This window comes from Heteronotia binoei, chromosome 1 (genome assembly GCF_032191835.1).
Source record: "Heteronotia binoei isolate CCM8104 ecotype False Entrance Well chromosome 1, APGP_CSIRO_Hbin_v1, whole genome shotgun sequence".
NCBI lineage: Eukaryota > Metazoa > Chordata > Lepidosauria > Squamata > Gekkonidae > Heteronotia > Heteronotia binoei.
In genome coordinates, this window is record NC_083223.1 from 106,411,910 (window position 1) to 106,436,373 (window position 24,464).

General features: G+C 39.3%; 1 protein-coding gene across 1 annotated transcript; it reads left to right on the forward strand.

The window, feature by feature from the left end:
- Nucleotides 1–48: 48 nt before the first annotated feature.
- Nucleotides 49–20,169, forward strand: NUS1 (NUS1 dehydrodolichyl diphosphate synthase subunit). The gene is made up of 5 exons (XM_060238598.1): nt 49–864; nt 15,149–15,271; nt 15,707–15,859; nt 18,451–18,550; nt 19,946–20,169. Exons 1-5 carry the CDS (start codon nt 477–479, stop codon nt 20,034–20,036), a joined length of 855 nt encoding a protein of 284 aa, XP_060094581.1. The 5' UTR covers nt 49–476; the 3' UTR covers nt 20,037–20,169.
- Nucleotides 20,170–24,464: the final 4,295 nt, after the last annotated feature.

Consider the following 24,464-nt stretch of genomic DNA (forward strand, 5'->3'; position numbering starts at 1 on the left):
GAAGCGACTTGACAGCACTTAATGCACACGCATGTACAAATCACAGACGCTTGCTACGGCAACGATTTTCCAGCGGAATACCTACACCAGCCATTAGATGGCACTGTGTATGAGGCACTGCACATGCTAAATGTAACCGAGCGACTCCGTGGGCGAACAAGAGCGTCGTCCCTTCTTTCTTAGGCGGAATGTGGTCGAAGGCGCTTCCTTTAGGGGGCCACGTCATTCGCTCCATCAACCCGGAAATGACACTGAGAGGTGGTTTTCTGGACCAATGAGAGTGTTGTGCGTAGGCAAAAGGGGAAAGGTCATCGACGCTATGGAGATGGTGGCGCTAAAGGAGGTTGCCGGGCAGATAAAACCGTGTCAGTAAGGGCTAAGTGAGCGAGATGGTGTCTGCTTCGCGCTTCGGCTGAACCTTTCTTGTGACCTCTTAGCCTCTCTGGTTGCCCTCGCGCCCTCCTCCGTCCTCTCCAATGAGCGGCGCGTACGAGTTGCTATGGCGGTTCCTGCACGCCCTCCTCTTTGCCCAGCGCGCGCTCTTCGCCTGGTTCCGAGAGCAGTTTGGAGGACGCGGCTCGTGGGTCAGCCGTTGGCGGCATGGCGCGACTTCGGTGGCCGTGGCCGCCTCGCGGGCTCTTGTGGTGCCGGCAGCTTTTGCCTTTCATAAGCCCGCCGCAGCGGGGAGGAAAGTGCTGAACAACCAGAGCCGGTGGCGGCGGGATGGGAAGTCCTTGCAGAAGCTGCCGGGCCATGTGGGCCTGGTAGTGACCGAAGAGGAGCCGAGCTATGCGGACATGGCCAGTCTGGTGGTGTGGTGCATGGCTGTGGGCATCTCGTATGTCAGCGTCTACGACCACGATGGTGAGTTGCTTTCAGTGGCTGTCTTGCTGTGGCTGTCCCTTCCCCGCGCCCTTGCAGCTCTCGCGTCCTCTGCCTCAGCTTTCGCTGCGTGTTGGTTAATCCGCAAGAGCTGCCCTTCCCTGGCCCTCATGCTGGAAGGAGGGAGAAGTGCCCTTTTCCTCCGGTCGTTTCTCTTTTCGCCTCGGTTGTTATAAGGAGCTACTGTGTTGCCGGCCCACTTAAGCACTTGTGAAGTACTGATGGCGAGGAGGAAGCTGGGCTGTCGGGGCCAGTAGAACAAAGCATCGGCTTTGTCTGGCTCCTAGCTGCATTTCTTAGTTGCTCTTCTCCCATTTCCATGCTCTTGTCTTTGGAAACCCATAATAACATCTGCCCGACTGGATTCGTGTTCACGCCTCACTCTTAGGCCGCTAATTAGGTCATTCTAGAGTGAATAAATCTTTAAGGCATAGAATCTTAAAGGGACTAGATGAATTTATCCAGTTTAAACCTCTGTAATTTTGGGGTAGATAAATGTAAAAAATGCCACCAGTGTTTTCTGGGCTTTTCTTGAGGGTGGTGTCAAATCAAATGAGAGAAAATGAAATTTAAAATGGGAAGGGACCACTTAATCCAGTGGTAACTAAACGCTTAATGTAGAAGAAGACTGCAGATTTATACCCCGCCCTTTTCTCTGAATCAGAGACTCAGAGCTGTTTACAATCTCCTATATCTTCTCCCCCCCACGATAGACACCAACACCCTATGAAGTGGGTGGGGCTGAGACAGCTTTCCCAGAAACTGCCCTTTCAAGGACAACTCCTACAAGAGCTATGGATAACCCAAGGCCGTTCCAGCAGGTGCAAGTGGAGGAGTGGGGAATCAAACCTGGTTCGCCCAGATAGGAGTCCACACACTTAACCACTACACCAAACTGGCTCTTCAGAGGCATCTTGCTGTGGCTGTCTCTTCCCCGCACTCTTGCAGCTCTCGCCACATGTAAGAGCCACATAGAATAAACGTCAGATGTTTGAGAGCCACAAGACATGAGTAAATATTGCACACATGTCTTTATTAAAACTCATAGTACTTTCTTTGCACAGAAAGATAAAATGCATGTTATGTGCTTTACAACAAGATCATGCAAGAAGGAGACTTTTTTAAAAAAAAAGCTGGGGATAACAGTTGCCATAAAACCAGCATAGAGGAATCTTAGGAAATTATTTGTTGGCACTGGGAGAGAAGGAAATGCACATGTACCATATAAATCACTGGCCACTGTTTGCATCATTACGCATCTCTCTTTGCCTTGACACCAAGGTTAGTAAGTACAGCTACAAGAGCTATGAAACTAAGGGAGAAGCCTGTACCACGTTCTTAAATTCCATCCCACCTTCCAGTGGCTCTTGTGCTCTCTTTCCCCGTTCTAGATCTCCAGGTGACCTCTATGATGGTGGTGAAGGTCTTGCAAGCCTGTCTATTCCCTCTCTTTCTCCACTTCACACACAGTGGAAATAGTTGCTGACCTATGAGTCAGTGCTCAGAGGCTGACTGAGGTTCCAATGCTAAACATGCTTATGCATTAAGTTCCTCCTTGACCTCCAGGAGCCGCACAATATGAATGGCTCCTGAACCACAGTTTGGCCACCCCGGCTTAATTCTATCCTGTGATGTTTTCTGTTCTCAAACGGTCTGTCTGAACTGTATTTATCCCAGTGAGGTAAAACATACTTTCTAATCCTTATGCAGAAAAGCAGGATATAAATTTGTATGTGTTATTTGTGTCTGTCTCAGCACTTTAAATAGCTTTAGTGACTTGAAAGCTGATGTAAAATGAAGGGGCAATCCAAATCCCAATCCCTACTACTATGTATCAATTAAAAATGCTTTGAAATTCAAGCAGATATTCCAGAGTCCTTGATCATGTTTAGGATTGCTACTCCATCTCTCACTGAGGATTGGTTTGTGATCTCCAAAGTATATATAATATTGTTTGAAAACAAAAGCAACTGGGTTTTAGAAACAGTTCTGTATCACAAAGCAGGAGTCAGTTTGCACCTTTATGACCAACCAAGTTTTATTCAGAACGTAAGCTTCGTGTGCTCTCTAAGCACACTTCATCAGACGAGGGGATCAGGTATTGTGTATCAGTCAGTCATTGCCTGCTGTTGGTCTGGAATGGCCAGAACAAGCAATGGTACTGGTGATGGCTCACTGTCAGATTCCTGTGTTGTCTCTTTCTGCTCTGTATTCATATATCTAGGGGTACTGTGGATATAATTGAGAGAAGTTATCTTATCATTTTTGGTGGTGATGGAAAGTGCCATCAAATGAAAACTGACTTCTGGCAATCCCATGGGCGTTTTTTGAGGCAACAGATGTTCAGAGGTGGTTTGTTATTGCCTTTCTCTGTGTCACAAACCTGGCAATCTTTGGAGGTCTCTCATCCATGGCCAACCCTGCTTAGCTTCTGAGATGTTGTGAGATAGCCTGAGCTATCCAGGTCAGGGATCATTTTGGTACCCCAACAAAATTACTTTGAAGGTATGAAGCCTTAATCTTTCATCCTTTATAAACTGACAATGTTTAACTAAAACTCTGGTATTTTTATTTAAAAATAGTATCAAAAGTTTAGTAGTTTGAATGAAATCTGCAGTCTCCTGAACAAAGAATATTTGAAACTGGTGATTAATCCATGTTGTAGATATGGTCACAGGGGACCAGTTGCTCAACCTTAGCTCTGCTTGCCAGGGCTCAGTGCCAGCCAGCCCTGTTCTACCCCGCCTTAGTCACAGCTGCCTCCATACGTCTTTTGCAAACACAGTGGTAGATGGGTCGTGATTCCTTCTGAGCATTTTTCCATGGGGCAGATAGTACTTCATTGGTTCAGTACAGTCTGACTCACTACTGTACTTTCAGCAAATGACTGAGAATTTTACACGATGCCATAATATACCTTACAAGGACAAAATAATAGTCAGCATTTCACTCTCTTACTATGTCAGTATTACTATGTCAGTTTGAACAATATATAATTGCACTTGAAAACCCACCAAGTGATTCAGTTGCATATGTTTAACACTAGGCATCTATCTAGTCCAAAGTCATTTACTTGAAGTCATTTACTTTTTGTTCCTCACACATGTCTCAGGAAATTGATTTTTTCCCCTGTTCCTCATTGTTGGGTCAGGGATGAACAAAACAAAGTCTAGTTCTGCTTTTCTCACTAATTACCACAGCTTTATGCCTGATAGAATCTGATAAAATTGTTTTTGTGAGAGAGGTTATGTAAAAGATGCTTAATAAGAAACACCAGTGCATCACACATTAACTTAGCCAGTCAACATTATATACAACATTATATTGTTGAAGCTTAGTTAAAGAAATTTGTATGATGAGTACTTTTCAAAGAATTCATAGATATGTTTGTGTATTTTTTCCATCAATACTTACATGATATGATGGTTTACGGGAAACTGGAAGCAATTGTGGTAGAATCCTGTGTAAAACTGTTAATCTGTAGTTGAATTAATTAATAAGAAAATTGGAAAAGGGCATACTGTATTGCCTCTGCTTGCTTTTAGGCATACATTGTAGTGTTCTTTTAAATATGTTATAAATTAATCAGGATCAGCAGCAAATGATGCAATTCTGTGTAGGCTAAATTTTATTTTGTTTGTCTGGTTAAAGATGCAAGCATATTATTAATTAAGATGCTGGTGTTTGTCATACTTTGAAGTGAATCACTGGAACTGTATGGAAGAGGGAAGTGTTTTCCACAGACTAGATACTTTAAAAGCCAAAGATAAATGTTTAATGTTCTAGGAAGCTGTTTAGAGATGTACAGATCCTGTTTCTCAGAGGTACTCAGACCATGATTTTTTTAAAAACAAGGCATGACTTCTTTTTAAAAGGTCCAGCCCTATAGTAAATTGTAGTTCAGTAAAGTCAGTGTATAAACACAATACTATACCTCCACATTAATTGTTGTAATTAATCTTATATAATATTGTACCTCCATATTAATTGTTGTAATTAATCTTAACACATTGCAAGAAAAAGGGCATCATGGATGCTTGCTCATTAACAGGTTTGGTTGATGGCTGCTCCCAAGTTGCAGTCATTTTTAATACTTCATCTGCTTCCCCCCATTGGGGATCCAAAGCTGCTGACGTTGTTCTTCTCTTTTACTCAGGACTGACCCAAGGGTTCCCTCTTGAGAGAGCCAGTTTGGTGTAGAGGTTAAGTGAGCAGACTCTTATCTGGGGAAAACGGGTTTGATTCCCTACGCTTCCACTTGCAGCTGATGGAATGGCCTTGGGTCAGCCATAGCTCTCATAGGAGTTGTCCTTGAAAGGGCAGCTGCTGTGAGAGCCCTCTCAGCCCCACCCACCTCACAGGGTGTGGAGGAAGAAGATAAAGGAGACTGTAAGCCTCTCTGAGTCTCTGATTCAGAGAGAAGGGCAGGGTATAAATTGGCAGTCGTCTTTTTCTTCTTCTCTCCCCCGCACCCCAAAAATGAGTTTAGAATGAATATTTTCTACTATTTATCTGGCATTTGAAGTGAACAACATAAAATAAAAATAGGTGCTTTGATGGGTTTTAAAAATAATATAATTTTTTAAAGTTGTAACTCTTTTGTACTAGGCCATCAGTTTGTATAATCATAGGAGTTTCACTTTATGTGTTTTTGCTGACACAAATTGGGTAATAAGTTGAAACAAAGGTTTGAAGCTATTTTGTGTCCTGTCAAGATGGTGGCTGGTATAACAAATCTCTTGCAAAATGACACAGAACAGTGTATAAACTTTCAAATTTCCCAGAACTCTTAATGTCTTAGACCATGATCTTAAGATTGATGGAAAGGTCAGGAGAACTCAAAAGCTTGAATACAGTTTTGGGTCACTTTACAAAAGAGATCAGGCCCTAAGTGGTTTTTGCAGCATCCAGCATAGTGAAAAGTTCTAGAGAACTCAAATGCTTGCATACTGTTTTGTGTCACTTTGGCTGGTACTAATAAAAGACATTACATAAAATCTGCTTTTGTCTTCAGATATTATTTCTTAGAAAACTGTCCCTTCAGCTATTCAGAAGTAATATTGGAATGCACATCAGATGCCTTAGCTACAGAAGTATCTTGTATTTTGCCTGCCGCAAATGTGGCCTGTCTGCAGAAAGTTAAGAATAGAAAGCGCTAAGGAAAATCAGCAAACAGATACATGAAACATTTAAATACTGAACTGTAAATACAGATTTTTCATCCATTCTACAGCAAGATACCTAATCTTGTGGTAGAAACTGTCTCAGTCAAAATTATATCAAATACATGTATTCTCTTCAGTTGCTGTGTCTTTCTGTTCTGTTAATCGTGTATATGAAATACTGATTTAGAACTATGTAAATGGTCAGAAGTTTCCTATTTCTGGTGCTTATAATATTTGTCTACTCCCTGACTAATGATCCAAAATCTACCTCATTTTTTTCCTGCAATTCACTAGATAAGAAGTTTACATAGAAAGGTTTCTATATAAGGCAACTTAGAACAGCTTCAAAGTGTAAAATAGCAAGAGTATTGGCTTTCTAAATGTTGGCAATGGATTAGCAAATGCTCAGTGTGGGTTTTTAAAAATACAAAATCAGAAGTGAAGGATGAAGGAAGGATCAGAAGTCAATGTTGGATTAGGATTTCGAATCAGAGGGTCATAGGCAGAGATTACGGTAATCTTGCTGACTGCAACAGAGAAGTGAAGCAATGAAGTGTTCTTTTAACATATATTCAGGTGGGTAGCTGTGTTTTTCTGAAACAGCAGAACAAAGTTTGAATCCAACAAAGACCAACCAACAATTTTTTATTCAGAGTACAAGCTTTCGTGTGCACTTTAAACTTCAGACAACCACACAGTCTACCACAATAGGTGGAGCTATATGCATCCAAAAAGGAAGTCCAAGAGCAGGAATAATATATAAAAATACACTAAAAAAGAGGAATGAGAGAGAATGGAACCAATGCTGGGCAAGTGCCCCGCCTGGCCTCACTGAAAACGTTTGGTGGATGCTAGGAAACATGTCAGCAGCCATCACAGGTCCCACATGGGGGAACCCCTGATATAAACTTAGATAGAGTGAAACGTATGCATCAGGAGTCCCCCATTCTTTTAGAAACTGTGGGCACCTTTGGAATTCTGACACAGGGTGGTGGAGCCCGTCACAAAATGACTGCTGCAGAGGCATAGCCAACCACAAAATGCCAGGAAGGTCATATATAGTTTTAATAGTAACTATTCAACATTTCAGGCAGAATCTCTATTTAATAGGATGCCTTTTAAAATGAACATATTGTTTATTGTATTTTCTTGCATGCATACATACAGATTGCCTACAGTCATGCTGTAGTGGCAGCTACTGCTAAAGGGATGTCTTCATCCACTTTTCTAAAAAGAGTTGGCAGATGCTAGCAGCGTGTCAATGGCTGCCATGTTGGGGATGCATGATATACAGGATCAAACAAGGATTTTAAATTGGGCACACACACCCAACTACTTGTAAGAGAGGCAAGAACCAAATTCATTTAAAAATGACGGTAAATAAATGTATCCTCACCTGGTGCTGAACAATCGCTTTAATGCAAGGCAGATTGAAGAGAGGAAAGTATTCCAGTTGGGCAGGGCCTCTGATGATCACAGGCAAATACAGGTATAGATCCTTCAAGAATAACGGTCCCCAAACATTTAGAACCTTAAAAGACCACTACCCTGATTTGGGTCCAGAAACAAATTGGCTACCTGTGTGGTAATTTCAGTATTGGATAAATATGGTCCTTGTAGAAGAAATTAGTGAGTAGTGTGGTTGCTGTGTACTACACCAGTTGAAGCTTTAGAGGTAGTCCCATGTAAAGATAATTATAAGTAATCTAAGGCAGGGGTGTCGAACTCATTTGTTATGACGGCTGGATTTGACATAAATGAGACCTTGTTGGGCCAGGCCATGTGTGTCATAAAATGTAATGCCAGGTAGTGGACATATAAATTTTATAAAGGGCACAGACAAACACAATTAAAGATTTTTTAAAAATTTAAAATAAAACATGCTTAAAACATTAGCACACTTGAAATATTTTGTTTTACAGTCTCTGATAAATGTCACCTCTTGTTATGAAGCTTGGGAGTGCTTCAGAGAATGTCTGTGTTATACCAGTCTTGAATATGTTGTTCAGGTGTGCACATCTGTAAGTTGCAAACCTACTTTTGATTTATTGACGTTCGTTACAGAGATCTCATGGTCAATGCTTTGAACCTAAGACCCACTAGAAGGAAGAAAGTCTTGACTCAGTAGTTCTGCAATGTGATTGATTGAGCCTGGCAAACTTAATCATACAGCAGAGCTATAGAGCCAAGCTCCTTCATTGGCTGAGGCTCCTCCTCCCTTTGGGGAAAAGGAGGGGGAAGAAGGAAAGAGTGATGAGGAGAGGTTGCTTTGCTAGCTGGCTTATCAAAGGGGAGAAACACAAATGGTTACCGAAGAAAGTGGTCAATGGCTTGTGGGCCTGATTGGCACCCTCTGGGGGCCAGATCAGGCCTGCGGGCCATATGTTTGACACCCCTGATCTAGGGTATCTGTAGCATAGATACACCGTGCCAGCCCAAAACTGAAAAAGCACCCACATTACAGGGGAGATGTGAACACCCATCTTTAATTTACTAGCACTCCCAAACTGTGAAACTGCTTAAAGAATGCAATTCTGGAAAATACTTAGAAGGGTGACTGTTAGTCTTCCCTTCAAGTTTTCCAGTCAGCTAGAAATGGGTAGTGAAGGTGAAACTGAAGTAGTGGATGACACAAATGTGGAATGGGTTTTCTGTTCCTGTTTTTATCAAGTTATTAAGTTATTTTTCTCACTAATTGAACACCTGTTTCTATGCATTTTACACAAATCTGTTCAAAGTCTGATGAAGGTATTGGGTTGCATCCTACCACTGTTTCTGTGGTAGGAGAGGAAGTAAGGAGTTGATCTTTTATAAATTCCCTTCCTAATTGCAGTCCCCTGCTCCGTGTGCCTTTTTGTCTTTCTGTGGTCACAGGGGGCTGCTGAGGAAATGGGAAAGCAGGGAAAGATCTGATTTTGCCATTGGCATATCTGTTGGGTGCAACCGATTAGGCTTCCGTGAACGGAAGGGATAGTGCCTCCCCCCCATGGCTCCTCCCATTTCCAGGCAAATCCTGTTCCCCTAAAGCAGCATTTAAGGGGGCATTTTAATTAGCAGTGGAAGAGGGAGGTGAGCAAGTTCCAATCTGTTGCCAGAAATAGCTCTTCAACAGAGTTTGATGTTTATTTTTATCTCATTTTATATTGCTGCTTTCTGTTTAGTCTGGGAACCATCCATAGACTAAAACAGTAGTGATCACTCTTCCAAAGAAAAAGAAATTGCATCTTTGGCTTAATGTGAAAATAATAACTGCAGTCTTCATTGAACTTCTTGATTTAATGTGTGTGTACAATATCATGGGCAATGTAATCATTGCAGTTAAACTGTGTAATGACTGGATGTGGTTGTAGATTTATTTTTATGTATTTATTTATTTTGGTGCAACACAACTTCTTTTGAATAGTACTGTCCATGTTAATGTAATCTTTAATTTGGCTGGTAGAGTTAACTCAGGATAGTTTTCAGTTTACAGAACACTACTTCCAGGTATATATGAGATCAAAAACTATACTGGCTTGAACATCCTAAACTGATAGGTGGCTTTTTGTTAACTGAAAAGCGATGCTACTTTGCATCTTTATATTATGAATATTGAGAATGCTAAACACAATTGTGTTGTACTGTATTTACATTACTTTGGGTGCTCTTCTGAAGAGATGTAGGTAGACAACAATGTCTTGAAAAAATTCCAGATCTTGCATTAGTACCAAAAGCAGCAGTAAGACTAACTGGTACTAGTTAGAGCAGGGGTGTCAAACTCATGAGGGCCAGATCTGACATAAATGAGACCTTGTTGGGTGGGGCCATGTGTGTTAGAAAATGTAATACCAAGTAGCAGAGATAGAAACTTTATCAAGGACACAGACCAGCAGATTTTTAAAAAACTTAAAACATGCTTAAAAGGTTGACACTCTTGCAATATTTTGTTTAATAGCCTCTGATAGCTGACACCTCTTGCGCTGAATTATTGCATCAAAAATCTGGAGGCAATGTCTGTGCTGTAGCAATCTTGAGTATGCTGTTCAAGTGTTGTTCAAGTGTGTATAAGCTGAACACCTAATTTTGACTTATTGACATTCATTAGAGAAATCTCGTGGTAAACGTAAGTTGCTTCTTATGCTGGTCAAGAACATGTGAAGGCACCATGACACAGACTGGGAGCTATGTGTTTATCTACAAACTATAGTATTCCCCAGAGAAATAACTACAGTTTCTATGAGGCAGTGCAGGAATACAGAGACAGCAATGTATAGTGGTCAGTATCAAAGCTCCCTCTAAGCTGTGAAGTCTTGTGAGCAAAAATTCTACTTTGTGGGCTACTGACATTAAATACAATTTCCAGGCATTAATTGAGCTGCATCAGCTGGAGGAACTGGTCGAAATTGCTATCTCCTGGTTGATACAGGCCAACAGTTTGGGGATGGGGTTTTTTTTTGGGGGGGGGGGGAGAAGAGAATAGAGGTAGGTGGTTTAGATGCACGCATTTTAGTAACCTTGATCTCATTATGACCCTACAGAAGAGGCAAGAGATAAGTTCTTAACATAGATCTTCATTAATAAAAATATTATAATAACGATCATTGTAATGTTATCATAGTAATCCATCTTGAGTACATATGAGAAAGGTGGACTATAAATAATGTAAATAGAGGTTACATTTGAACTCTTAGGAAGTAAGGTTTGGAATTCAATCAAAAATAACTTGGCATTGATTAAAATAAAATAATTGGGTAGTTATTTAACAGTAACGAATATTAATGCTTTAGAAGAACTTAAACTGTAGAAACCAAGTGGACCCAAAATATGTGTTTTAAAAAATATGAAAGCTAACAATCAATTTGGAGACAAATATGGAAGAATACAGCAAGTGTATTGATTTTTGTAGTTTACAGAAAATCAAGTTCGAGTCTCAACTAATTAAGTGCTCACTATAGAAAACTTGCACCAGCCGTTTTTGCCTTGTTTTAAATTTGGGTCCATTTTCAATGTCAGTGGCAGCAATTAGTATTATGTCTATCATTCCTACTTAGCAAGATGAATTGATGCACTCTAAGCAGTGTTTTCTAGAGTCAGGTACTGTCTGTGTTGGACTAGAAAAAAACCCTGAATTCTGGTCGAGAATCTATGGGAGTTGCAAGATCTTTCTATGCAAAGTCACCTCTGCAGTCCTATTAATGGTTCTAACAAGTAGCCATGGCAGCAGTATAATACCTCATGTGTTGTTTTTGCTTTGTTTTGCTTTGAAATAAAAGGCTAGACTTAACTGGAGCGGTGTATAACAGTGCAAACCTGTTTTTCCAGTGGCAACATCACCTTTAACTCTTAGTAGTATAAAGGCAAACTTTGGGGGAATTGTTAGGTTAAGAAATATTTCAGTTAGTGGCTGGGTTCCAAAAAACCAAGTTTCTAGTTCTGCACACCCAAGATAGCTAATGTGCATCAAACAGCACTTCAGCCTGCAGTATACTCCTCTGGACACTGAAATCAGAAGAATTTCAAAAGCTGTTAAAAGTGTTTAAAAGGAAAAAAAGTTACTTGAGATGGAAATAGTAGTAGAAGAGTTGGTTTTTATAACCTACCCAAAGAAGTCTCAAAGCAGTTTATAATTACCTTTTCCTTCTCTCCCCACAGGAGGGTAGGTGGGGCTGAGAGAGTTCTAAGACAATTGTGACTAACCCAGCAGGCTTCATGTGGAGGAGTAGGGAATCAAATCCAGTTATCCAGATTGTAGTCCGCCACTCTTAATCACTACATCACATTGGCTCCTCTAGATCTTTGGGGTTTTTTCATATTTTCTGATGTGAAAATCTATTCCTAGGGGTTTTGGAGGGGGGTTAGCTTTAGTGACTTGCTCTGTTTCTAGCAGTAACATTTGGATTGCTTACTTTTTTATTTTACTTTGTTTATTTTACCTTGCTGAGTGAGACTCAAAGTAGATTATAAAGCAATGTTATTAAATTACTAATAAATACATTCAATAAAACTGGATTATATATAACAGAGAAATATAAACAATATGATAAATCTAATAAACTGAATTATTTGTCTAGAGATCAGTGAAATAAAGGCAGTGTAATAATCCAGTGAACAATGCAGGGTGGGGAGGGGATAAATTTTTCCAAGAAAATTAAACCTACAATCTTCTTTCTTTTATAAACTGTCCTCTTGCATAATTATGTTTAGGATTTTTCAATAGTACTTCTCCATGGTAGTAATCCAAAAAATGCAGAACAAACTCCATATGCATAACAGTCTATTTGATTTCACTTTTCAGTGTATTTTAATATGTTACAAAGATTCATGTCTTTAAAGCCAAGATTTCAACTTGGAGGTGGCGCTAATCAAGTAAGCACAGTCAAAATTCCAACTGTATGCCAGTTTTTTTGGAGATGCTGAAATGAATTCTCTGGATCATGGCTGGGATTGTTGTTTGCTACAAAATTGTCTTGGTTTCTTGAGTTCTGTTTGCCCCAAGATTACTTTGAAGAACCTTTGTGGTTAAAAAAATTGCTGCAGTAACAGTATTCCAAAGTTTATCATAAAGGACACAGTATCCACTGAAATATTTAACAACCACCTGTCTATACTTGTGTAGTTACAATTAGTTCACTTGGCTTACATTTTGTAGCTGGACCTTCACCCCAGGAAGTGTATGCACATTTTCTTAATCTGATGTCACTTGAATTGTACCAGGAGGCTGTGTGTGAAAGTGATCACACATAATAACCAAGATACAGGATGTTTCAGGTATTGAAGGTATGAAACACCTGTCTGCTTCCCTCCCAGAGGCAAGAGAGCTACCCCAAGTATCTGTTTTCTTCTTTCCTGGAGAACTCTGGCTGTCCCATCCTGTCATAGTATGATACTTTGGCTGTTGGCTAGGCCCAGGAACATGAGGGAAGAATTGAGAGCCCCCTTAAACTGAAATGGCACTTGAGGCATTTTGAAATTCCAGATTAACAAAATATTTTATTCAGCATAGAGGGGAAAGGTCAGGTGAAATCAGGGGTGAAAAGTCTGAGGTAACTCAAAATAGAACTCTGAAGTAAATCAGTATATGCACAGACATTAGTTCATATGTTAGACTGTTGAGAGTTTCATAAGCTTCTACTAGTGACTTAGGATCTTTAAGATGAAAGGCTTTTGCTCCAGTGTTTCCCAAACACTGCAGTCCACTTTCTTTGAGTATTCACTGACTTTTAGTTTTGAGAAGACTGGGACACTCTGTCCAGTACCCCGAAACCTTCTCTAAACATATTAGTTCTCTTCTTGAGTTTTCATTGACTCTTAAGATCTCACACAACAGTCTTTAACCACACTAGACCAGGTATATTTGCACTCTTCAGAGCTATTTCCCTGTTCTGGCTGGGTAGAGAATTTTTTTCTCTTATCCCCTTTTCTTGGCCTGAATGGGAGTCTTCTGCTAACTACCCACTCCTCTTGCCAACTTCCCCCAATTCTCTCAGTGATTTTCCACACCTTTGATCATGGTGTTTTTTTGGACCACCTTTCTAAACACATCCAGAAAGTACACAGTATAAATAAATTCTGACCTGGTAATGTTATCTGTAAATGTAAAAGGGGAGAGAAAAAAAAAGCCAAACTATTAAAATAGAATTAAGTATTAATGCTGTTTTTTATTAAAAAAAATTGGGGAAATTCTGCAAAAACCATTTCTACCTCATATTGTATGGTCAGATGTTATTGAATCCTTTCACATGGTAACTGTACTCACATTTAATTCATTCATTAATCTGGTATATAATTTCAAATGTTTCCGGATGTGTGTGTCATCAATCAGCAAGTAACGTCCAATACACCTAGAAGTCAGCTGCTCCTATCTGTCTGCCTACCCCTTTACAAACCCATCTGACTACCAGTTATCTTCTGGAGCCCTGCTTTGGGGGCCTTGCCTTCTGCGATTAGATGGGTGGCAACTTGAGAAAGGGCACTTTCAGTTGTGACATCAAAACTCTGGGACTATCCCTAGGGAGCCTGTCCCCTTCCATTGCTGTCTTCGACCAGTGAGTCAAGATTCTTTTGTCTGATGTTCTCTTAGCGATCCTATTTTCCTGCTGTGTTATTAATTGATGTTATTATGTATATATGTTTTACTCTATTGTATATGAAATTGTCTGTGTTTTTGTTTGGTTTTAATGGTTTCAGGATTTTATTATATACACTTTTGATTTTCTAGCTATCTTGGTATCCTTGATAAGGGCAGAAAGGCAGTGTATAAATTTAGTAAGTAAATTAGTTATGAGGGTAGTTTTTAGTAAGTAAATTAGTTATGAGGGTAGTGAAATACTGGGCAACCATCATGTAATGTTTGAATTAGTGATGTGCACACACAAAAACCAGATTCAGGTCTATTGGACCAGAGAACTATCTGTATTTCCCAATATTCTCAAATCCCAGTATCAGTATAATATTGGGATCCAGATAAATAATCAGGAAACTAGAATTTAGTCAGCATTTTAAAATGCCTTCCCTTCATGCCCTGGTTTCATGCCACTTTGGCAGCACACTTCCATAGGTAAAGCAAAGATATTTAAAAATGCCTTCCCTTTACTCTCCAGAGTCACGTCGCCTCAGCGGCATGCCTTTAATTGAAAGTTATGCCTTCTTCAAGCCCTGCTGCAGCAGTAGCGGCAATGCAAATTGGCAATATAGCTGGCCCAAATAATATCGGCTTTTATTCTGGCCAGCTTTATCAGTAGCCTAATCGGATTGTCTAATCTGCATTTGGTTGAATAAATACCCCTAAAATACTGATAAGGATTTTTTAAAAAAATTGGTTTGGTTCACAGTGAATGCACACTCCTAGTCTGAATCTCTACTTAATGTTTCCCTATGCTATCAGATCTGTGCATATAGTGTGGCATCATTATATGGGCTTTGGGTTCATTTTTATGCAGACTTCTTCCTAACAACTCAAAATATAACAAATCCAGACCTCCTTAGACATAGATAAGATATTGCTTGTGTCAGAGTTCCTGTCAAATAATTGTCTGTAGTCAAGAGTTAAAATCAATCATAGAGTTTCTCAAAAATGATAGTGAACTGATATGTATAATCTTCTCTTTCCTCTCCATGCCTAGGTATTTTCAAGAGAAATAATTCAAGATTGATGGATGAAATTCTAAAGCAGCAACAGGAATTATTAAACCTTGACTGTTCCAAATATACCATAGAATTTGCAAATCAAGACAAAACAGATCAAGGTAAGACTGCTTTTGATTTTGATTTTAGCTTTATACGGATGCAAAGAGCTGGCATTCATTCCCATTGATCTTTCAGTGGGAGAGAATGGGATCTCCATGAATACAAAAGGTCAAGTTGGCTTCTAGGCATGTGCTCAAGTCTCTAAAATTTTGCATACATTTAAATAACTCTGTGCCATGATAAATATCCATTTGGACTTTGCTGAACTATGGCATATTCCACAAATACTGTTTTGAGTGTGTTTGCAAAACTTAATTTCTTTGCAAGATAAATTCCAAATACTGACTAAGGCATCTTGGGCAACTGATCTGATTGGAGAAGAAGGTAAAGGGATAGAAAAATGCAGCGTTACTCATCACACACTTATTGGGGGAAGATAACTTTGTTGCTGTTTTCCATCTGAAGTTTAATATCTTTGCAATATTTTATTACAGTTTTAAATTGCCAACCTACATTAAATGTGCTGTCTCCAGAGGATGGAAAGACAGATATAGTAAGAGCAGCTCAGAAATTTTGCCATTTAGTAGCACAGCAGCAAAGCAAATGCACAGATCTGGATGTGAATGTCTTGGACAATTTACTAAGTAGTAAGTATGGCATGGAGGGGATTTGTTTTGCTAATTTTCAAATGTATGTTCCACATTTACAATGTTCAGGGTATCATATTCAAGCTAGCAGGCAACAAATGTACTAAAATACAGTGTGCTAAACAACGAAGTACCTGATAAAAGCTGTAGAAGTTTGCACTCCCAAATGCATTCAAAAACTATACAAGACAGTCTTCAACAAGCCTGATGAAGGATAGCAATGTGGGTGTCTTATGGACTCTTTTCAGCAGACCATTCCATAATATAGGAGCTGCAATGAAGAAGGCACAAGGTCTAGCAGAAGCTGTATAGAACTGCTGAATGGCAGGACCAGATCTACATGTTTTTTTTGGGGGGGGGGGAATTAAAAAATGGCGCCCCCTTATTGGCCATTCTATCTTATGGTCCCATAGAATACAATGGACTCCTTACCCAATTTGGCAAACCACCCCCCCTCTGACGGCACCCAGAACAAGCACCCCCCTCTGCCTCCCCCTAGATCCGGCCCTGCTGAATGGAGGGTACTGTAAGAAAGGCCTGCTGAGCCGACATAGATTGGTGAATAGGCTCATACAGAAAGTGATGGTCCTTCAGGTATACAGTTCATCACTGACTTTTTCGATAAAAGAACCAGCACTTTGAATTGAACTGAGAAAACAAACTGGAGGTAGTAAAGCTGTGTTAACATAATTCAGGTCCTACTAAAAGACAGGCAGGCAATTTTACATCTGTTGTAACTTGGCTGCCTTCACAAAATTAACTTGAAGAAAGATTGGATGAAGCAGTTTTTGTCTACTGAAATGTAGCTTTAGAAAAACTGTAAAATGCTATTTGAAAGATTTAGCTGTTTTGAATAATGTCAACAGGAAGACTGCACTTTTATAATAGTAGTAATTGTTAAGATCATCAATATATTTAATTCTCAACATGGCCAAACATGTGGATATTAAATCCAGAGATTGAGCCATGACCAGACAAGACAGGGTTTCTGCTCACATGAAAAAGCCTCAGGTTTGGAGAAAAACAAGAAAAGTGAGAGGCTCAGGAAGGAGAAAGAAGGAATAGTAAGGGAGGGGGGAAATGAGATACCCCATGTAAGTCCTTGCAGTTCACTTACTTGTAAGTACTGTACAAGAAGTAGTTTTGTGAATAGTGAAGACTTGTGAGCTTTGTAGCTAATTTAAAAGCATTAATTTGTACTTGACACTTTGAAGAGAGTATGCTTTGATTTGATTAGAGCTTTAAAGGCCTCTGTTTCTTTGGAAAACTATAATTTTACTGAGGGGGCACTTATGTTTGCAATAGTCTGTTACTTCTTGAGTTCAAGTATCTAGTTACGGCATGAAGATGGAAGCCTCTGGTTTGGGGTGATAAGATGCACAGGGGTCCACAATTATGTTTTCATCTGGGGACCTGGTATGCACATTGTCTGATCTGGAAATGTCTGCTTCAGCACCAAGCATAAGAAAGGACTTGTCAGTCATGTCACATCATGGTGGTTTGAAGTACTAGGAAACAGGATTCTTTGTGCTTCTGAAGCTTTGTGTGTGTTCTAGCCAAGTCAAAGTAAGGCAGGGGCAGAGGTGACTGCAACCTGGGACTGACTAGCAATGATGCCCCAGTCATTTTAAGGAAATAATTTGTTGTCCAACAACTACAGCTATGGTTTCTAGCATTAAAACAAAAACAAAAGACAAACAAAAAAAACCCTTCCATGTTGCCAAGCAAATGGCCATGAGGGAAAATCAAACAAATGGGTGTAGGCTTTCTCAAAATGGATACTATTGCAAAAGTAACAATGTCTCCAATCTAAAACAGTATATTATTACTTAAGCTATGGAAGCTGCTGTAAGAAAAATGTTCAAGAAATTTCCATTTGTATATATGGTTCTCAAAACTTTTTCAAGTCTTTGTTTCGAACTGTATTTGGTACAGTCAGGAAACTTATAGTACAATTGAAAAGAAAATAGCCCTGAATCTCAAGCACGGTCCAGATAAGTGGAATGCTTGGAATAATATCTATGAAGTCAATAGAACTACTTTAAAGTAAATACGTACAGAATTTCAGTGCAATTATTACACAACTTAAATGGCTACTTTCAGCCATTACTGCCACACCTACTTACCATCCTTCTTAAGTGTTTCCCTTGAAAGAGGGACATGTGAAGAACTACAGCTTTCATTGCTGTACCAGCTAAATTAACACAATAGTTAGTTATAAAATCTTAATATTTGGCTTGGATCCTGCCTAGAACTTCTGCTTGCACAAGAAAAGGGAGGTGACTTTCCCCCCTTCCCCAGCAGCCCCAAATGGACTCCCCTAAAAAGCTTGTTGGGAGCAGGAGGCCACCAAGAATTGCTGGTGGGTTTGGGATCTGAAGTCTCCTGTAGAAGAAGGGAATTGTGTAAAGTCACTCTCCCATGTCTATGGAAATTCTGGGTGGGATCCATCATCCTCTTATGGCCTCTGAAATTTCTTGGTACCATCTTTCTGCAAATATGTGTTACATGGGATGGTGGAAATGTGCTAAACCTCTACTAAACTAAGTGGGTCTTAAATCTACAAATCAAACTTATTACTCCTTGTATAGGTACAAAAGGCTTTCCTGACCCTGACTTAATACTGAAGTTTGGTCCTGTGGACAGCATATTAGGATTCCTTCCTTGGCACATCAGAGTGACAGAGATCATGTGAGTGGACAGTGCCTAATAGTATGTAATTAAAAATACTGTTTTTTAAATTGGGAGCAGACTTGTATTAAAAACAGCTCAGGGTACATCAATATCTATGGATGCATTAATAAAAATGAAGTCTGTTCTTCCTTTCATTCTCTGCACAGTGCAAATTCCAAATATTTTCTTTAAAGATATTTTGATGAGTTCTCTTCCTTCATCAATGAGGTGTAGTCTGCTAGTTTTTACACAAATAAAAAATGTGTGTGGCCACTATGGATGGATGTTTGTACCCCTGAATTCAAATGAACAGAACAGGCAGGGGCAGATATTTGTTAACCAAATAGGTATTCAGTATTATAAAGCAGTACAGAGGCAATTCAGGACGCCCTAAGAAAGAAAGACAGGCAGCATTTCACAGGACTCTGTTGTATACATAAGGTAATATTCTTATGTTCCAGTTACTTAATGATCTAGAATAACTGCTGTCCCCAGGTTCTGCATTTGCTGTTCCTTATAAGGATTGATTTGGGACAGCAGTTTGTGTTGGATTGCACCCATTTATTCTTGGACAAGGTCTTGCTCCAGTTGTGGAGGAGGTTATATAAGAGCGGAGAAGAGAAATTTCTGCCAGTACCCTTCTTGCCACATGTCTTCCCTAGTGCCACATTATTCCCAAGGGTCCTCTGTCCCTTATGTGTGGCTTGATAGAGTAGAATAGGAAGTTATAGTGGGAAGGGGAAGGTGCTGTTTTTCAGTTGCCTAGAACCAACTTTCTGAAGCATAAACTGAATTGCACATTTCATAAATGATAGCTGGGTATGGCTACAATTTTATTCTGTAGACTTCGAAGAACAAAGTGGAAAAATTACTTGCTGTGGGCAATATATAAAATTTATTGCCTTCTCTAATAATATAGTAGACATGTTCATTGCAGTTCTGTGCAATTAGAAAGCTTGCTGAATTGTTTTATTTTTAAAAACCATACTTAAAATCATACTTCAGTATAATTTTTTAAAGGGAAGCTATTAAAGTGAAATTATGAACACCAGTTTGGATGGCCTTGGACCCTTGGTGACTTTGTCACTTGGAACCCTAGTTATTCTGTAGTCCTTTTTCCACTATCTTCTTCTCTTCTGTTAATGTTTAATGTTTCTGGAATTGCCCGTGGCTTCTAAACTTGAGTGGTCTGCATACTTAAATAGATGACCTTAATTAGTCTTATTTCATAGTTTCATGCTTTAGTTGAATCCAAGTCAAAGGTATGACTAATAAAGAATATATTTTGCATCAAACCAGATAAATTATTTAAAATTATAGTTTGGGATGAATGGCATTGGAGTCATCTAGTGCATGCACCACAGTGACCATGTAAGACACTTAACTTTTCTTTCTCAATTATGTTTGTTCCAGTTCTTTACCTTCACATGTGAACATCAGCTATGAAGACTTTTTCTCTGCCCTTTGTCACTATGCAGCCTGTGAACAGCGCTGGGGAAAATGATTTCTTGCTGAACATTATCAGGATTTCTTTGGAAAGGACCCAGTGTCTCTGTTTACAAATACCTGTGATATAAGTTCAGTACATAGTCTTTCTTAATTTATCAAATTCAATAAAGTGTCTTACCTTTCTAGAATTTGTGTGCGTGTGTACTCATCATCCTTGGAGGTGTGGGAAAGCAATCCTTTACTGCTGTGACTTATGGCATAGCAGAAGTTTGTAAACCAGAGCTGCTTGAAGGCTACAGGGCTCTCCTTCTTCCAGTGACCAAATCCTCAGTCTAAGGAGTACTTTGCATCCAGTTATGAAGGAACCACTCAGTGTAGCTACAATCAATGGGTACCATTGGACCTCATGAAAGAAAAGGATGTTCTGTTGTCACAGCTTCCTCCCTGGACTTCCATAATGGAACAGCTAGGAGTATACTTGCTTAGTTACCTTCAAATGTTTCTAAAACTGTGCATCAATTTTCCTGGCAGGTAAATGGAATTAAATATTGCAGCTCATAATGAGCTGTAAATTAATACAAGCATATGAAGTTCAGTTAAGCAGTTCCTAGAATGTGGAAATACTTTTAAATAATAGATTGATTTTCAAGCATTTGAACAACTAAAGGCTTCAATTGTTAATTACATTTTTTTCTCCCACTGGAAAACAGTGACTAAATAGGCAATTTGGTGAATTGTGTAAAGACTTTGGCAGAACTTGGTAGATGTTTAGTTGGATTATTATATGTAATTGAATCCTATAAATTTGGTTTGCCCAAATGTAATGTAAACTTTAAGACGCCTGTGTTACTATTCTGATTTTACCAGTTTAAAACAGGGTCTGAGGTGAATGATAAGACTTCCCCACTTTTTAAAAACAAACAAGAAACCTTGATTTGAATTTGTCAGTCACACTTCAAATGACCTGTCTTCATTTAAATAGTCAATCTATGTATTTACTTTTCAGCAAAATGTAGTGTGGTATTCAATTTATATTTTGTCTGCACATAGCAGCAAAGGTGAGGAAAGTATTAAGTCAATATGCACTGAAAATTTCTAAATTCTGGGATTGTAAACTGACATGACTAACTACACAATGACTGTGACAATTCTATGATTGTGTGATTGCAATCTATATAACAAATATAAAGAAAAATAAAATCCATGGACTAATTTTTTTGTCAACTGATTTCCTACAGTTAGCTTCTTTTAGGTGCTACATAATGTTTACAGTTGCTGTGTTCCTTCAATGCTTTATCCTAATATTTCATCCCTGAACTGTATGATTGGCAAGCATTCAAAGTAAGTGTATGTTCAGGTGTTTCTTTTCAAATGTGTATTTTATTAGGAATAATAAAGTTAGGTTGGTGTGATTTTTTTTTTTGTTTAAAAAGGGAACTGAAATATATTTTGTAAATTGTTTTTTATAAATGCCACAAATTGAGGAAATATAGCAGATCATACTAGGAGTGAAAAACATATTTTCCTCTCCTTTTAAAAAGATCAAGTATATAATAAGTTACAGAAGCCTGTAACAAAGTAAATCAGTCCATTTTTACATTGCTTGTTTTTTAAAAGATCTGTTTCATGGTGCTTGTTACTGTGACCAGTTTGTATTAATTGGGGTGTTGGAAGCTGCTTCTGTTCCACTTGTGTTCCTCTGATATCTGCTGTGAAGATCATGAATATGTGCAGTGCACTTTAGAAATATTTGTCACCATATAGGAATCTAACTTTCATTAGGAGAAAGGAACTTGAATTACATAACAGAAGGATGCTAACCAGTAAAACTTGTGTAAATCATCTTATTCGAAGATAAAACTATCATCTGAAATGCCAAAGCATTTCTGGTGCCACAAATGGGAGGCAAGAGTGAGGGACTCAGATCCATTTTCTTCCCTGACAGTTATTTTTCTGTTTTACCACCAGTCTGCTGCAGATTACCAAAGAATATTTATAGTACCCAAGCTTGAGTTTGTTTCTCCCTCTTTACTTAACTATGTTCTGTATTGGGGCCAGAGCATAAAATGAAGTTAACTGTGCCAAAAACATTGTGCATATTTGAATGTATGTCATTGCAGTAAGCTCTCCCCCGATCTTGTCTTGTAAAAGTGTAGACTGCAGCAGTAACATTCTGTATATCTTTGCATATCTGTAAATAATATGTAAAGCAAGTTTTTATGGTCAAATAATTGACTTGACTGGACTTAATTACTGAGCATAAAATCTGAATGTGTAAAACAAATAAATATATCTTTCTACAGGAAATGGTGTTACATGGACATTCTGTGCATACAGAGCTCTCCCTGTGGCTTATTCTTGGCTATTGCTATATAAGGCACAGAGAAGAGATTTTGCCTTCTTCATAGAGATCTTCAGGAAACACTGTTTGAAAAGTAGTCCTGAACATTTGAAGTGTTTGCCAACATATTTAAAAAGTTGTGCTTAAAATATTCCACCTTCCTCCAAAGGGAGCCATTATTACATATATGAAAAAGTCCATGGATTTTTTTTAAAGAAATGAAAGTTTGTTTTATGGCAGAATTTAAAAAAAAACAGGTAAAGGTAGTCCCCTGTGCAAGCACCAGTCATTTCTGACTCTGGGGTGACATCGCTTTCACGTTTTCACAGCAGACTTTTGACGGGGTGGTTTGCCATTGCCTTCCCCAATCATCTACACTTTCCCACCAGCAAGCTGGGTACTCAGTTTACCGACCTCGGAAGGATGGAAGGCTGAGTCTACCTCGAGCCAGCTACCTGAACCCAGCTTCCTCCAGGATCGAACTCAGGTCATGAGCAGAGCTTAGGACTACAGTACTGCAGCTTTACCACTCTGCGCCACGGGGCTCTTGGATGGCAGAATTAGCCCATCTTTATGGGAGAGAGAAACTGATGCAAAATAACTGAAAGTAAAATCACTTTTAGCTCAACATGGTAGAGCAAAAGTTAAGTTACCTCTGCAATCCAAAGAGCAAGTTCAGACATTAATTGTACCTAGAGAGCTTTATTTAAAGTACTTGTATTCTAGTTTTCTGACAGTCCAGATTCAACAAACTAACTTTAAAAACAAAAACAGGTCATTGTTCATGTCCTGCTTAGTCCTTTCCCTCTAACTGATGGAAAAACAAACACATTGGTTATTTCTATCCTCCCAATATCATACGACAATTTGCTTTTGAAAGTTGCCTTAGCTTAGGTAAAGGCAGCGTGGAGAGTTAATTGGAGAAATGCAAAAAAAAAGTTACTCAGAAGTAATTGTGCTTTATAGTCACTTCACTCTACTATTTTAGATCAGGGGTGGCCAACGGTAGCTCTCCAGATGTTTTTTGCCTACAACTCCCATCAGCCCCAGCCAGCATGGCCAATGGCTGGGGCTGATGGGAGTTGTAGGCAAAAACATCTAGAGAGCTACCGTTGGCCACCCCTGTAGTAGATGATGTCTCTGTTTGACATCAGGTTCAGCAATGTTGACCCAATGTTGCTGTTTGTGATTTAGTACCTTACCTTTACTTGTTGCTCGAGCAAGTGTATGCTTGTTAGCTATTGGGAAATCCAACCTACTAATCCTGTAGAGTAGCTGGTTGTAATCGTTTTCCTCTCTTACTCCCACTTCCACCCCCAGTTTCTCTATTGCCTGCTGCCTGAAACTCATGTTTTCCAGCTTGCTTCCATATTAATTTGTTCTTTCTCTAAAGCTGGATCTGTTTTGTTGGTTTTGTTTTTTATGTTTGTTGGTACTTAGAGGTTATGCTGTTCCATAGTGCCATCTGCATTGCTTGGTTTCACCTTGGTTTAAGTCAAGGTTCTCCAGCCGCTTCCAACTTGCAGGCACTTTTTGAGGGTTCCAACACAAAATGGCTGCTGCAAGAGGTGCAGCAAGCCACAAAATGTCAGAGAATGAGGTTATAACTCTTGCTTTGAAAAATAAATACTTTAGTGCTTACACAGCATACTTAAAGTCACGTTGTGAAGATTCTTGTGCTGTGGTAGCAAACAGACAACCTTTGGGCAAAAACTCATACGGTGAACACCAGAAAAGGTGTTGGTAGGGATCCCTAGTTTAAATTGATGCCACTGGCTTTTGTCAGCGACCAAGAGCTAAAGAGTTGGGTATGTTTACTTGTTTTAATAAAAAACCTGATGGTATTGTGTCAATTGCAAGGCAGTAAAATTGAGTGCATACTACATACAGGGTTTCCACATATCCAAGCAGTCTGTTAGAATGCAGAAAAATCTTAACTTCTTTTTTTTTTGCTCTGTGTTTGAAATTTATGGGCAACTAACACATCCCTCTAGTAATGAGAACTGTCAGTGCTTACTCCCTCTAATTCAGTCTCCCAGCTAGGGAGAGTTTAAAATACTCTGTGCCGCCCTCCCACCTCCACCCTGCTGAGTCCTCAGGACTGCTGAGTTCTTTAGCTAGTGGATTTCTTTGCACTCCCCC

Excerpts from the sequence above, each read along its gene's own strand:
- NUS1 (XM_060238598.1), top strand. The coding sequence starts at position 477 with ATGAGCGGCGCGTACGAGTTGCTATGGCGGTTCCTGCACGCCCTCCTC. Across the intron at positions 865-15,148 it reads CAGCGTCTACGACCACGATG|GTATTTTCAAGAGAAATAAT; the intron begins GTGAGTTGCTTT and ends CTCCATGCCTAG. Across the intron at positions 15,860-18,450 it reads CTTGGACAATTTACTAAGTA|GTACAAAAGGCTTTCCTGAC; the intron begins GTAAGTATGGCA and ends CTCCTTGTATAG.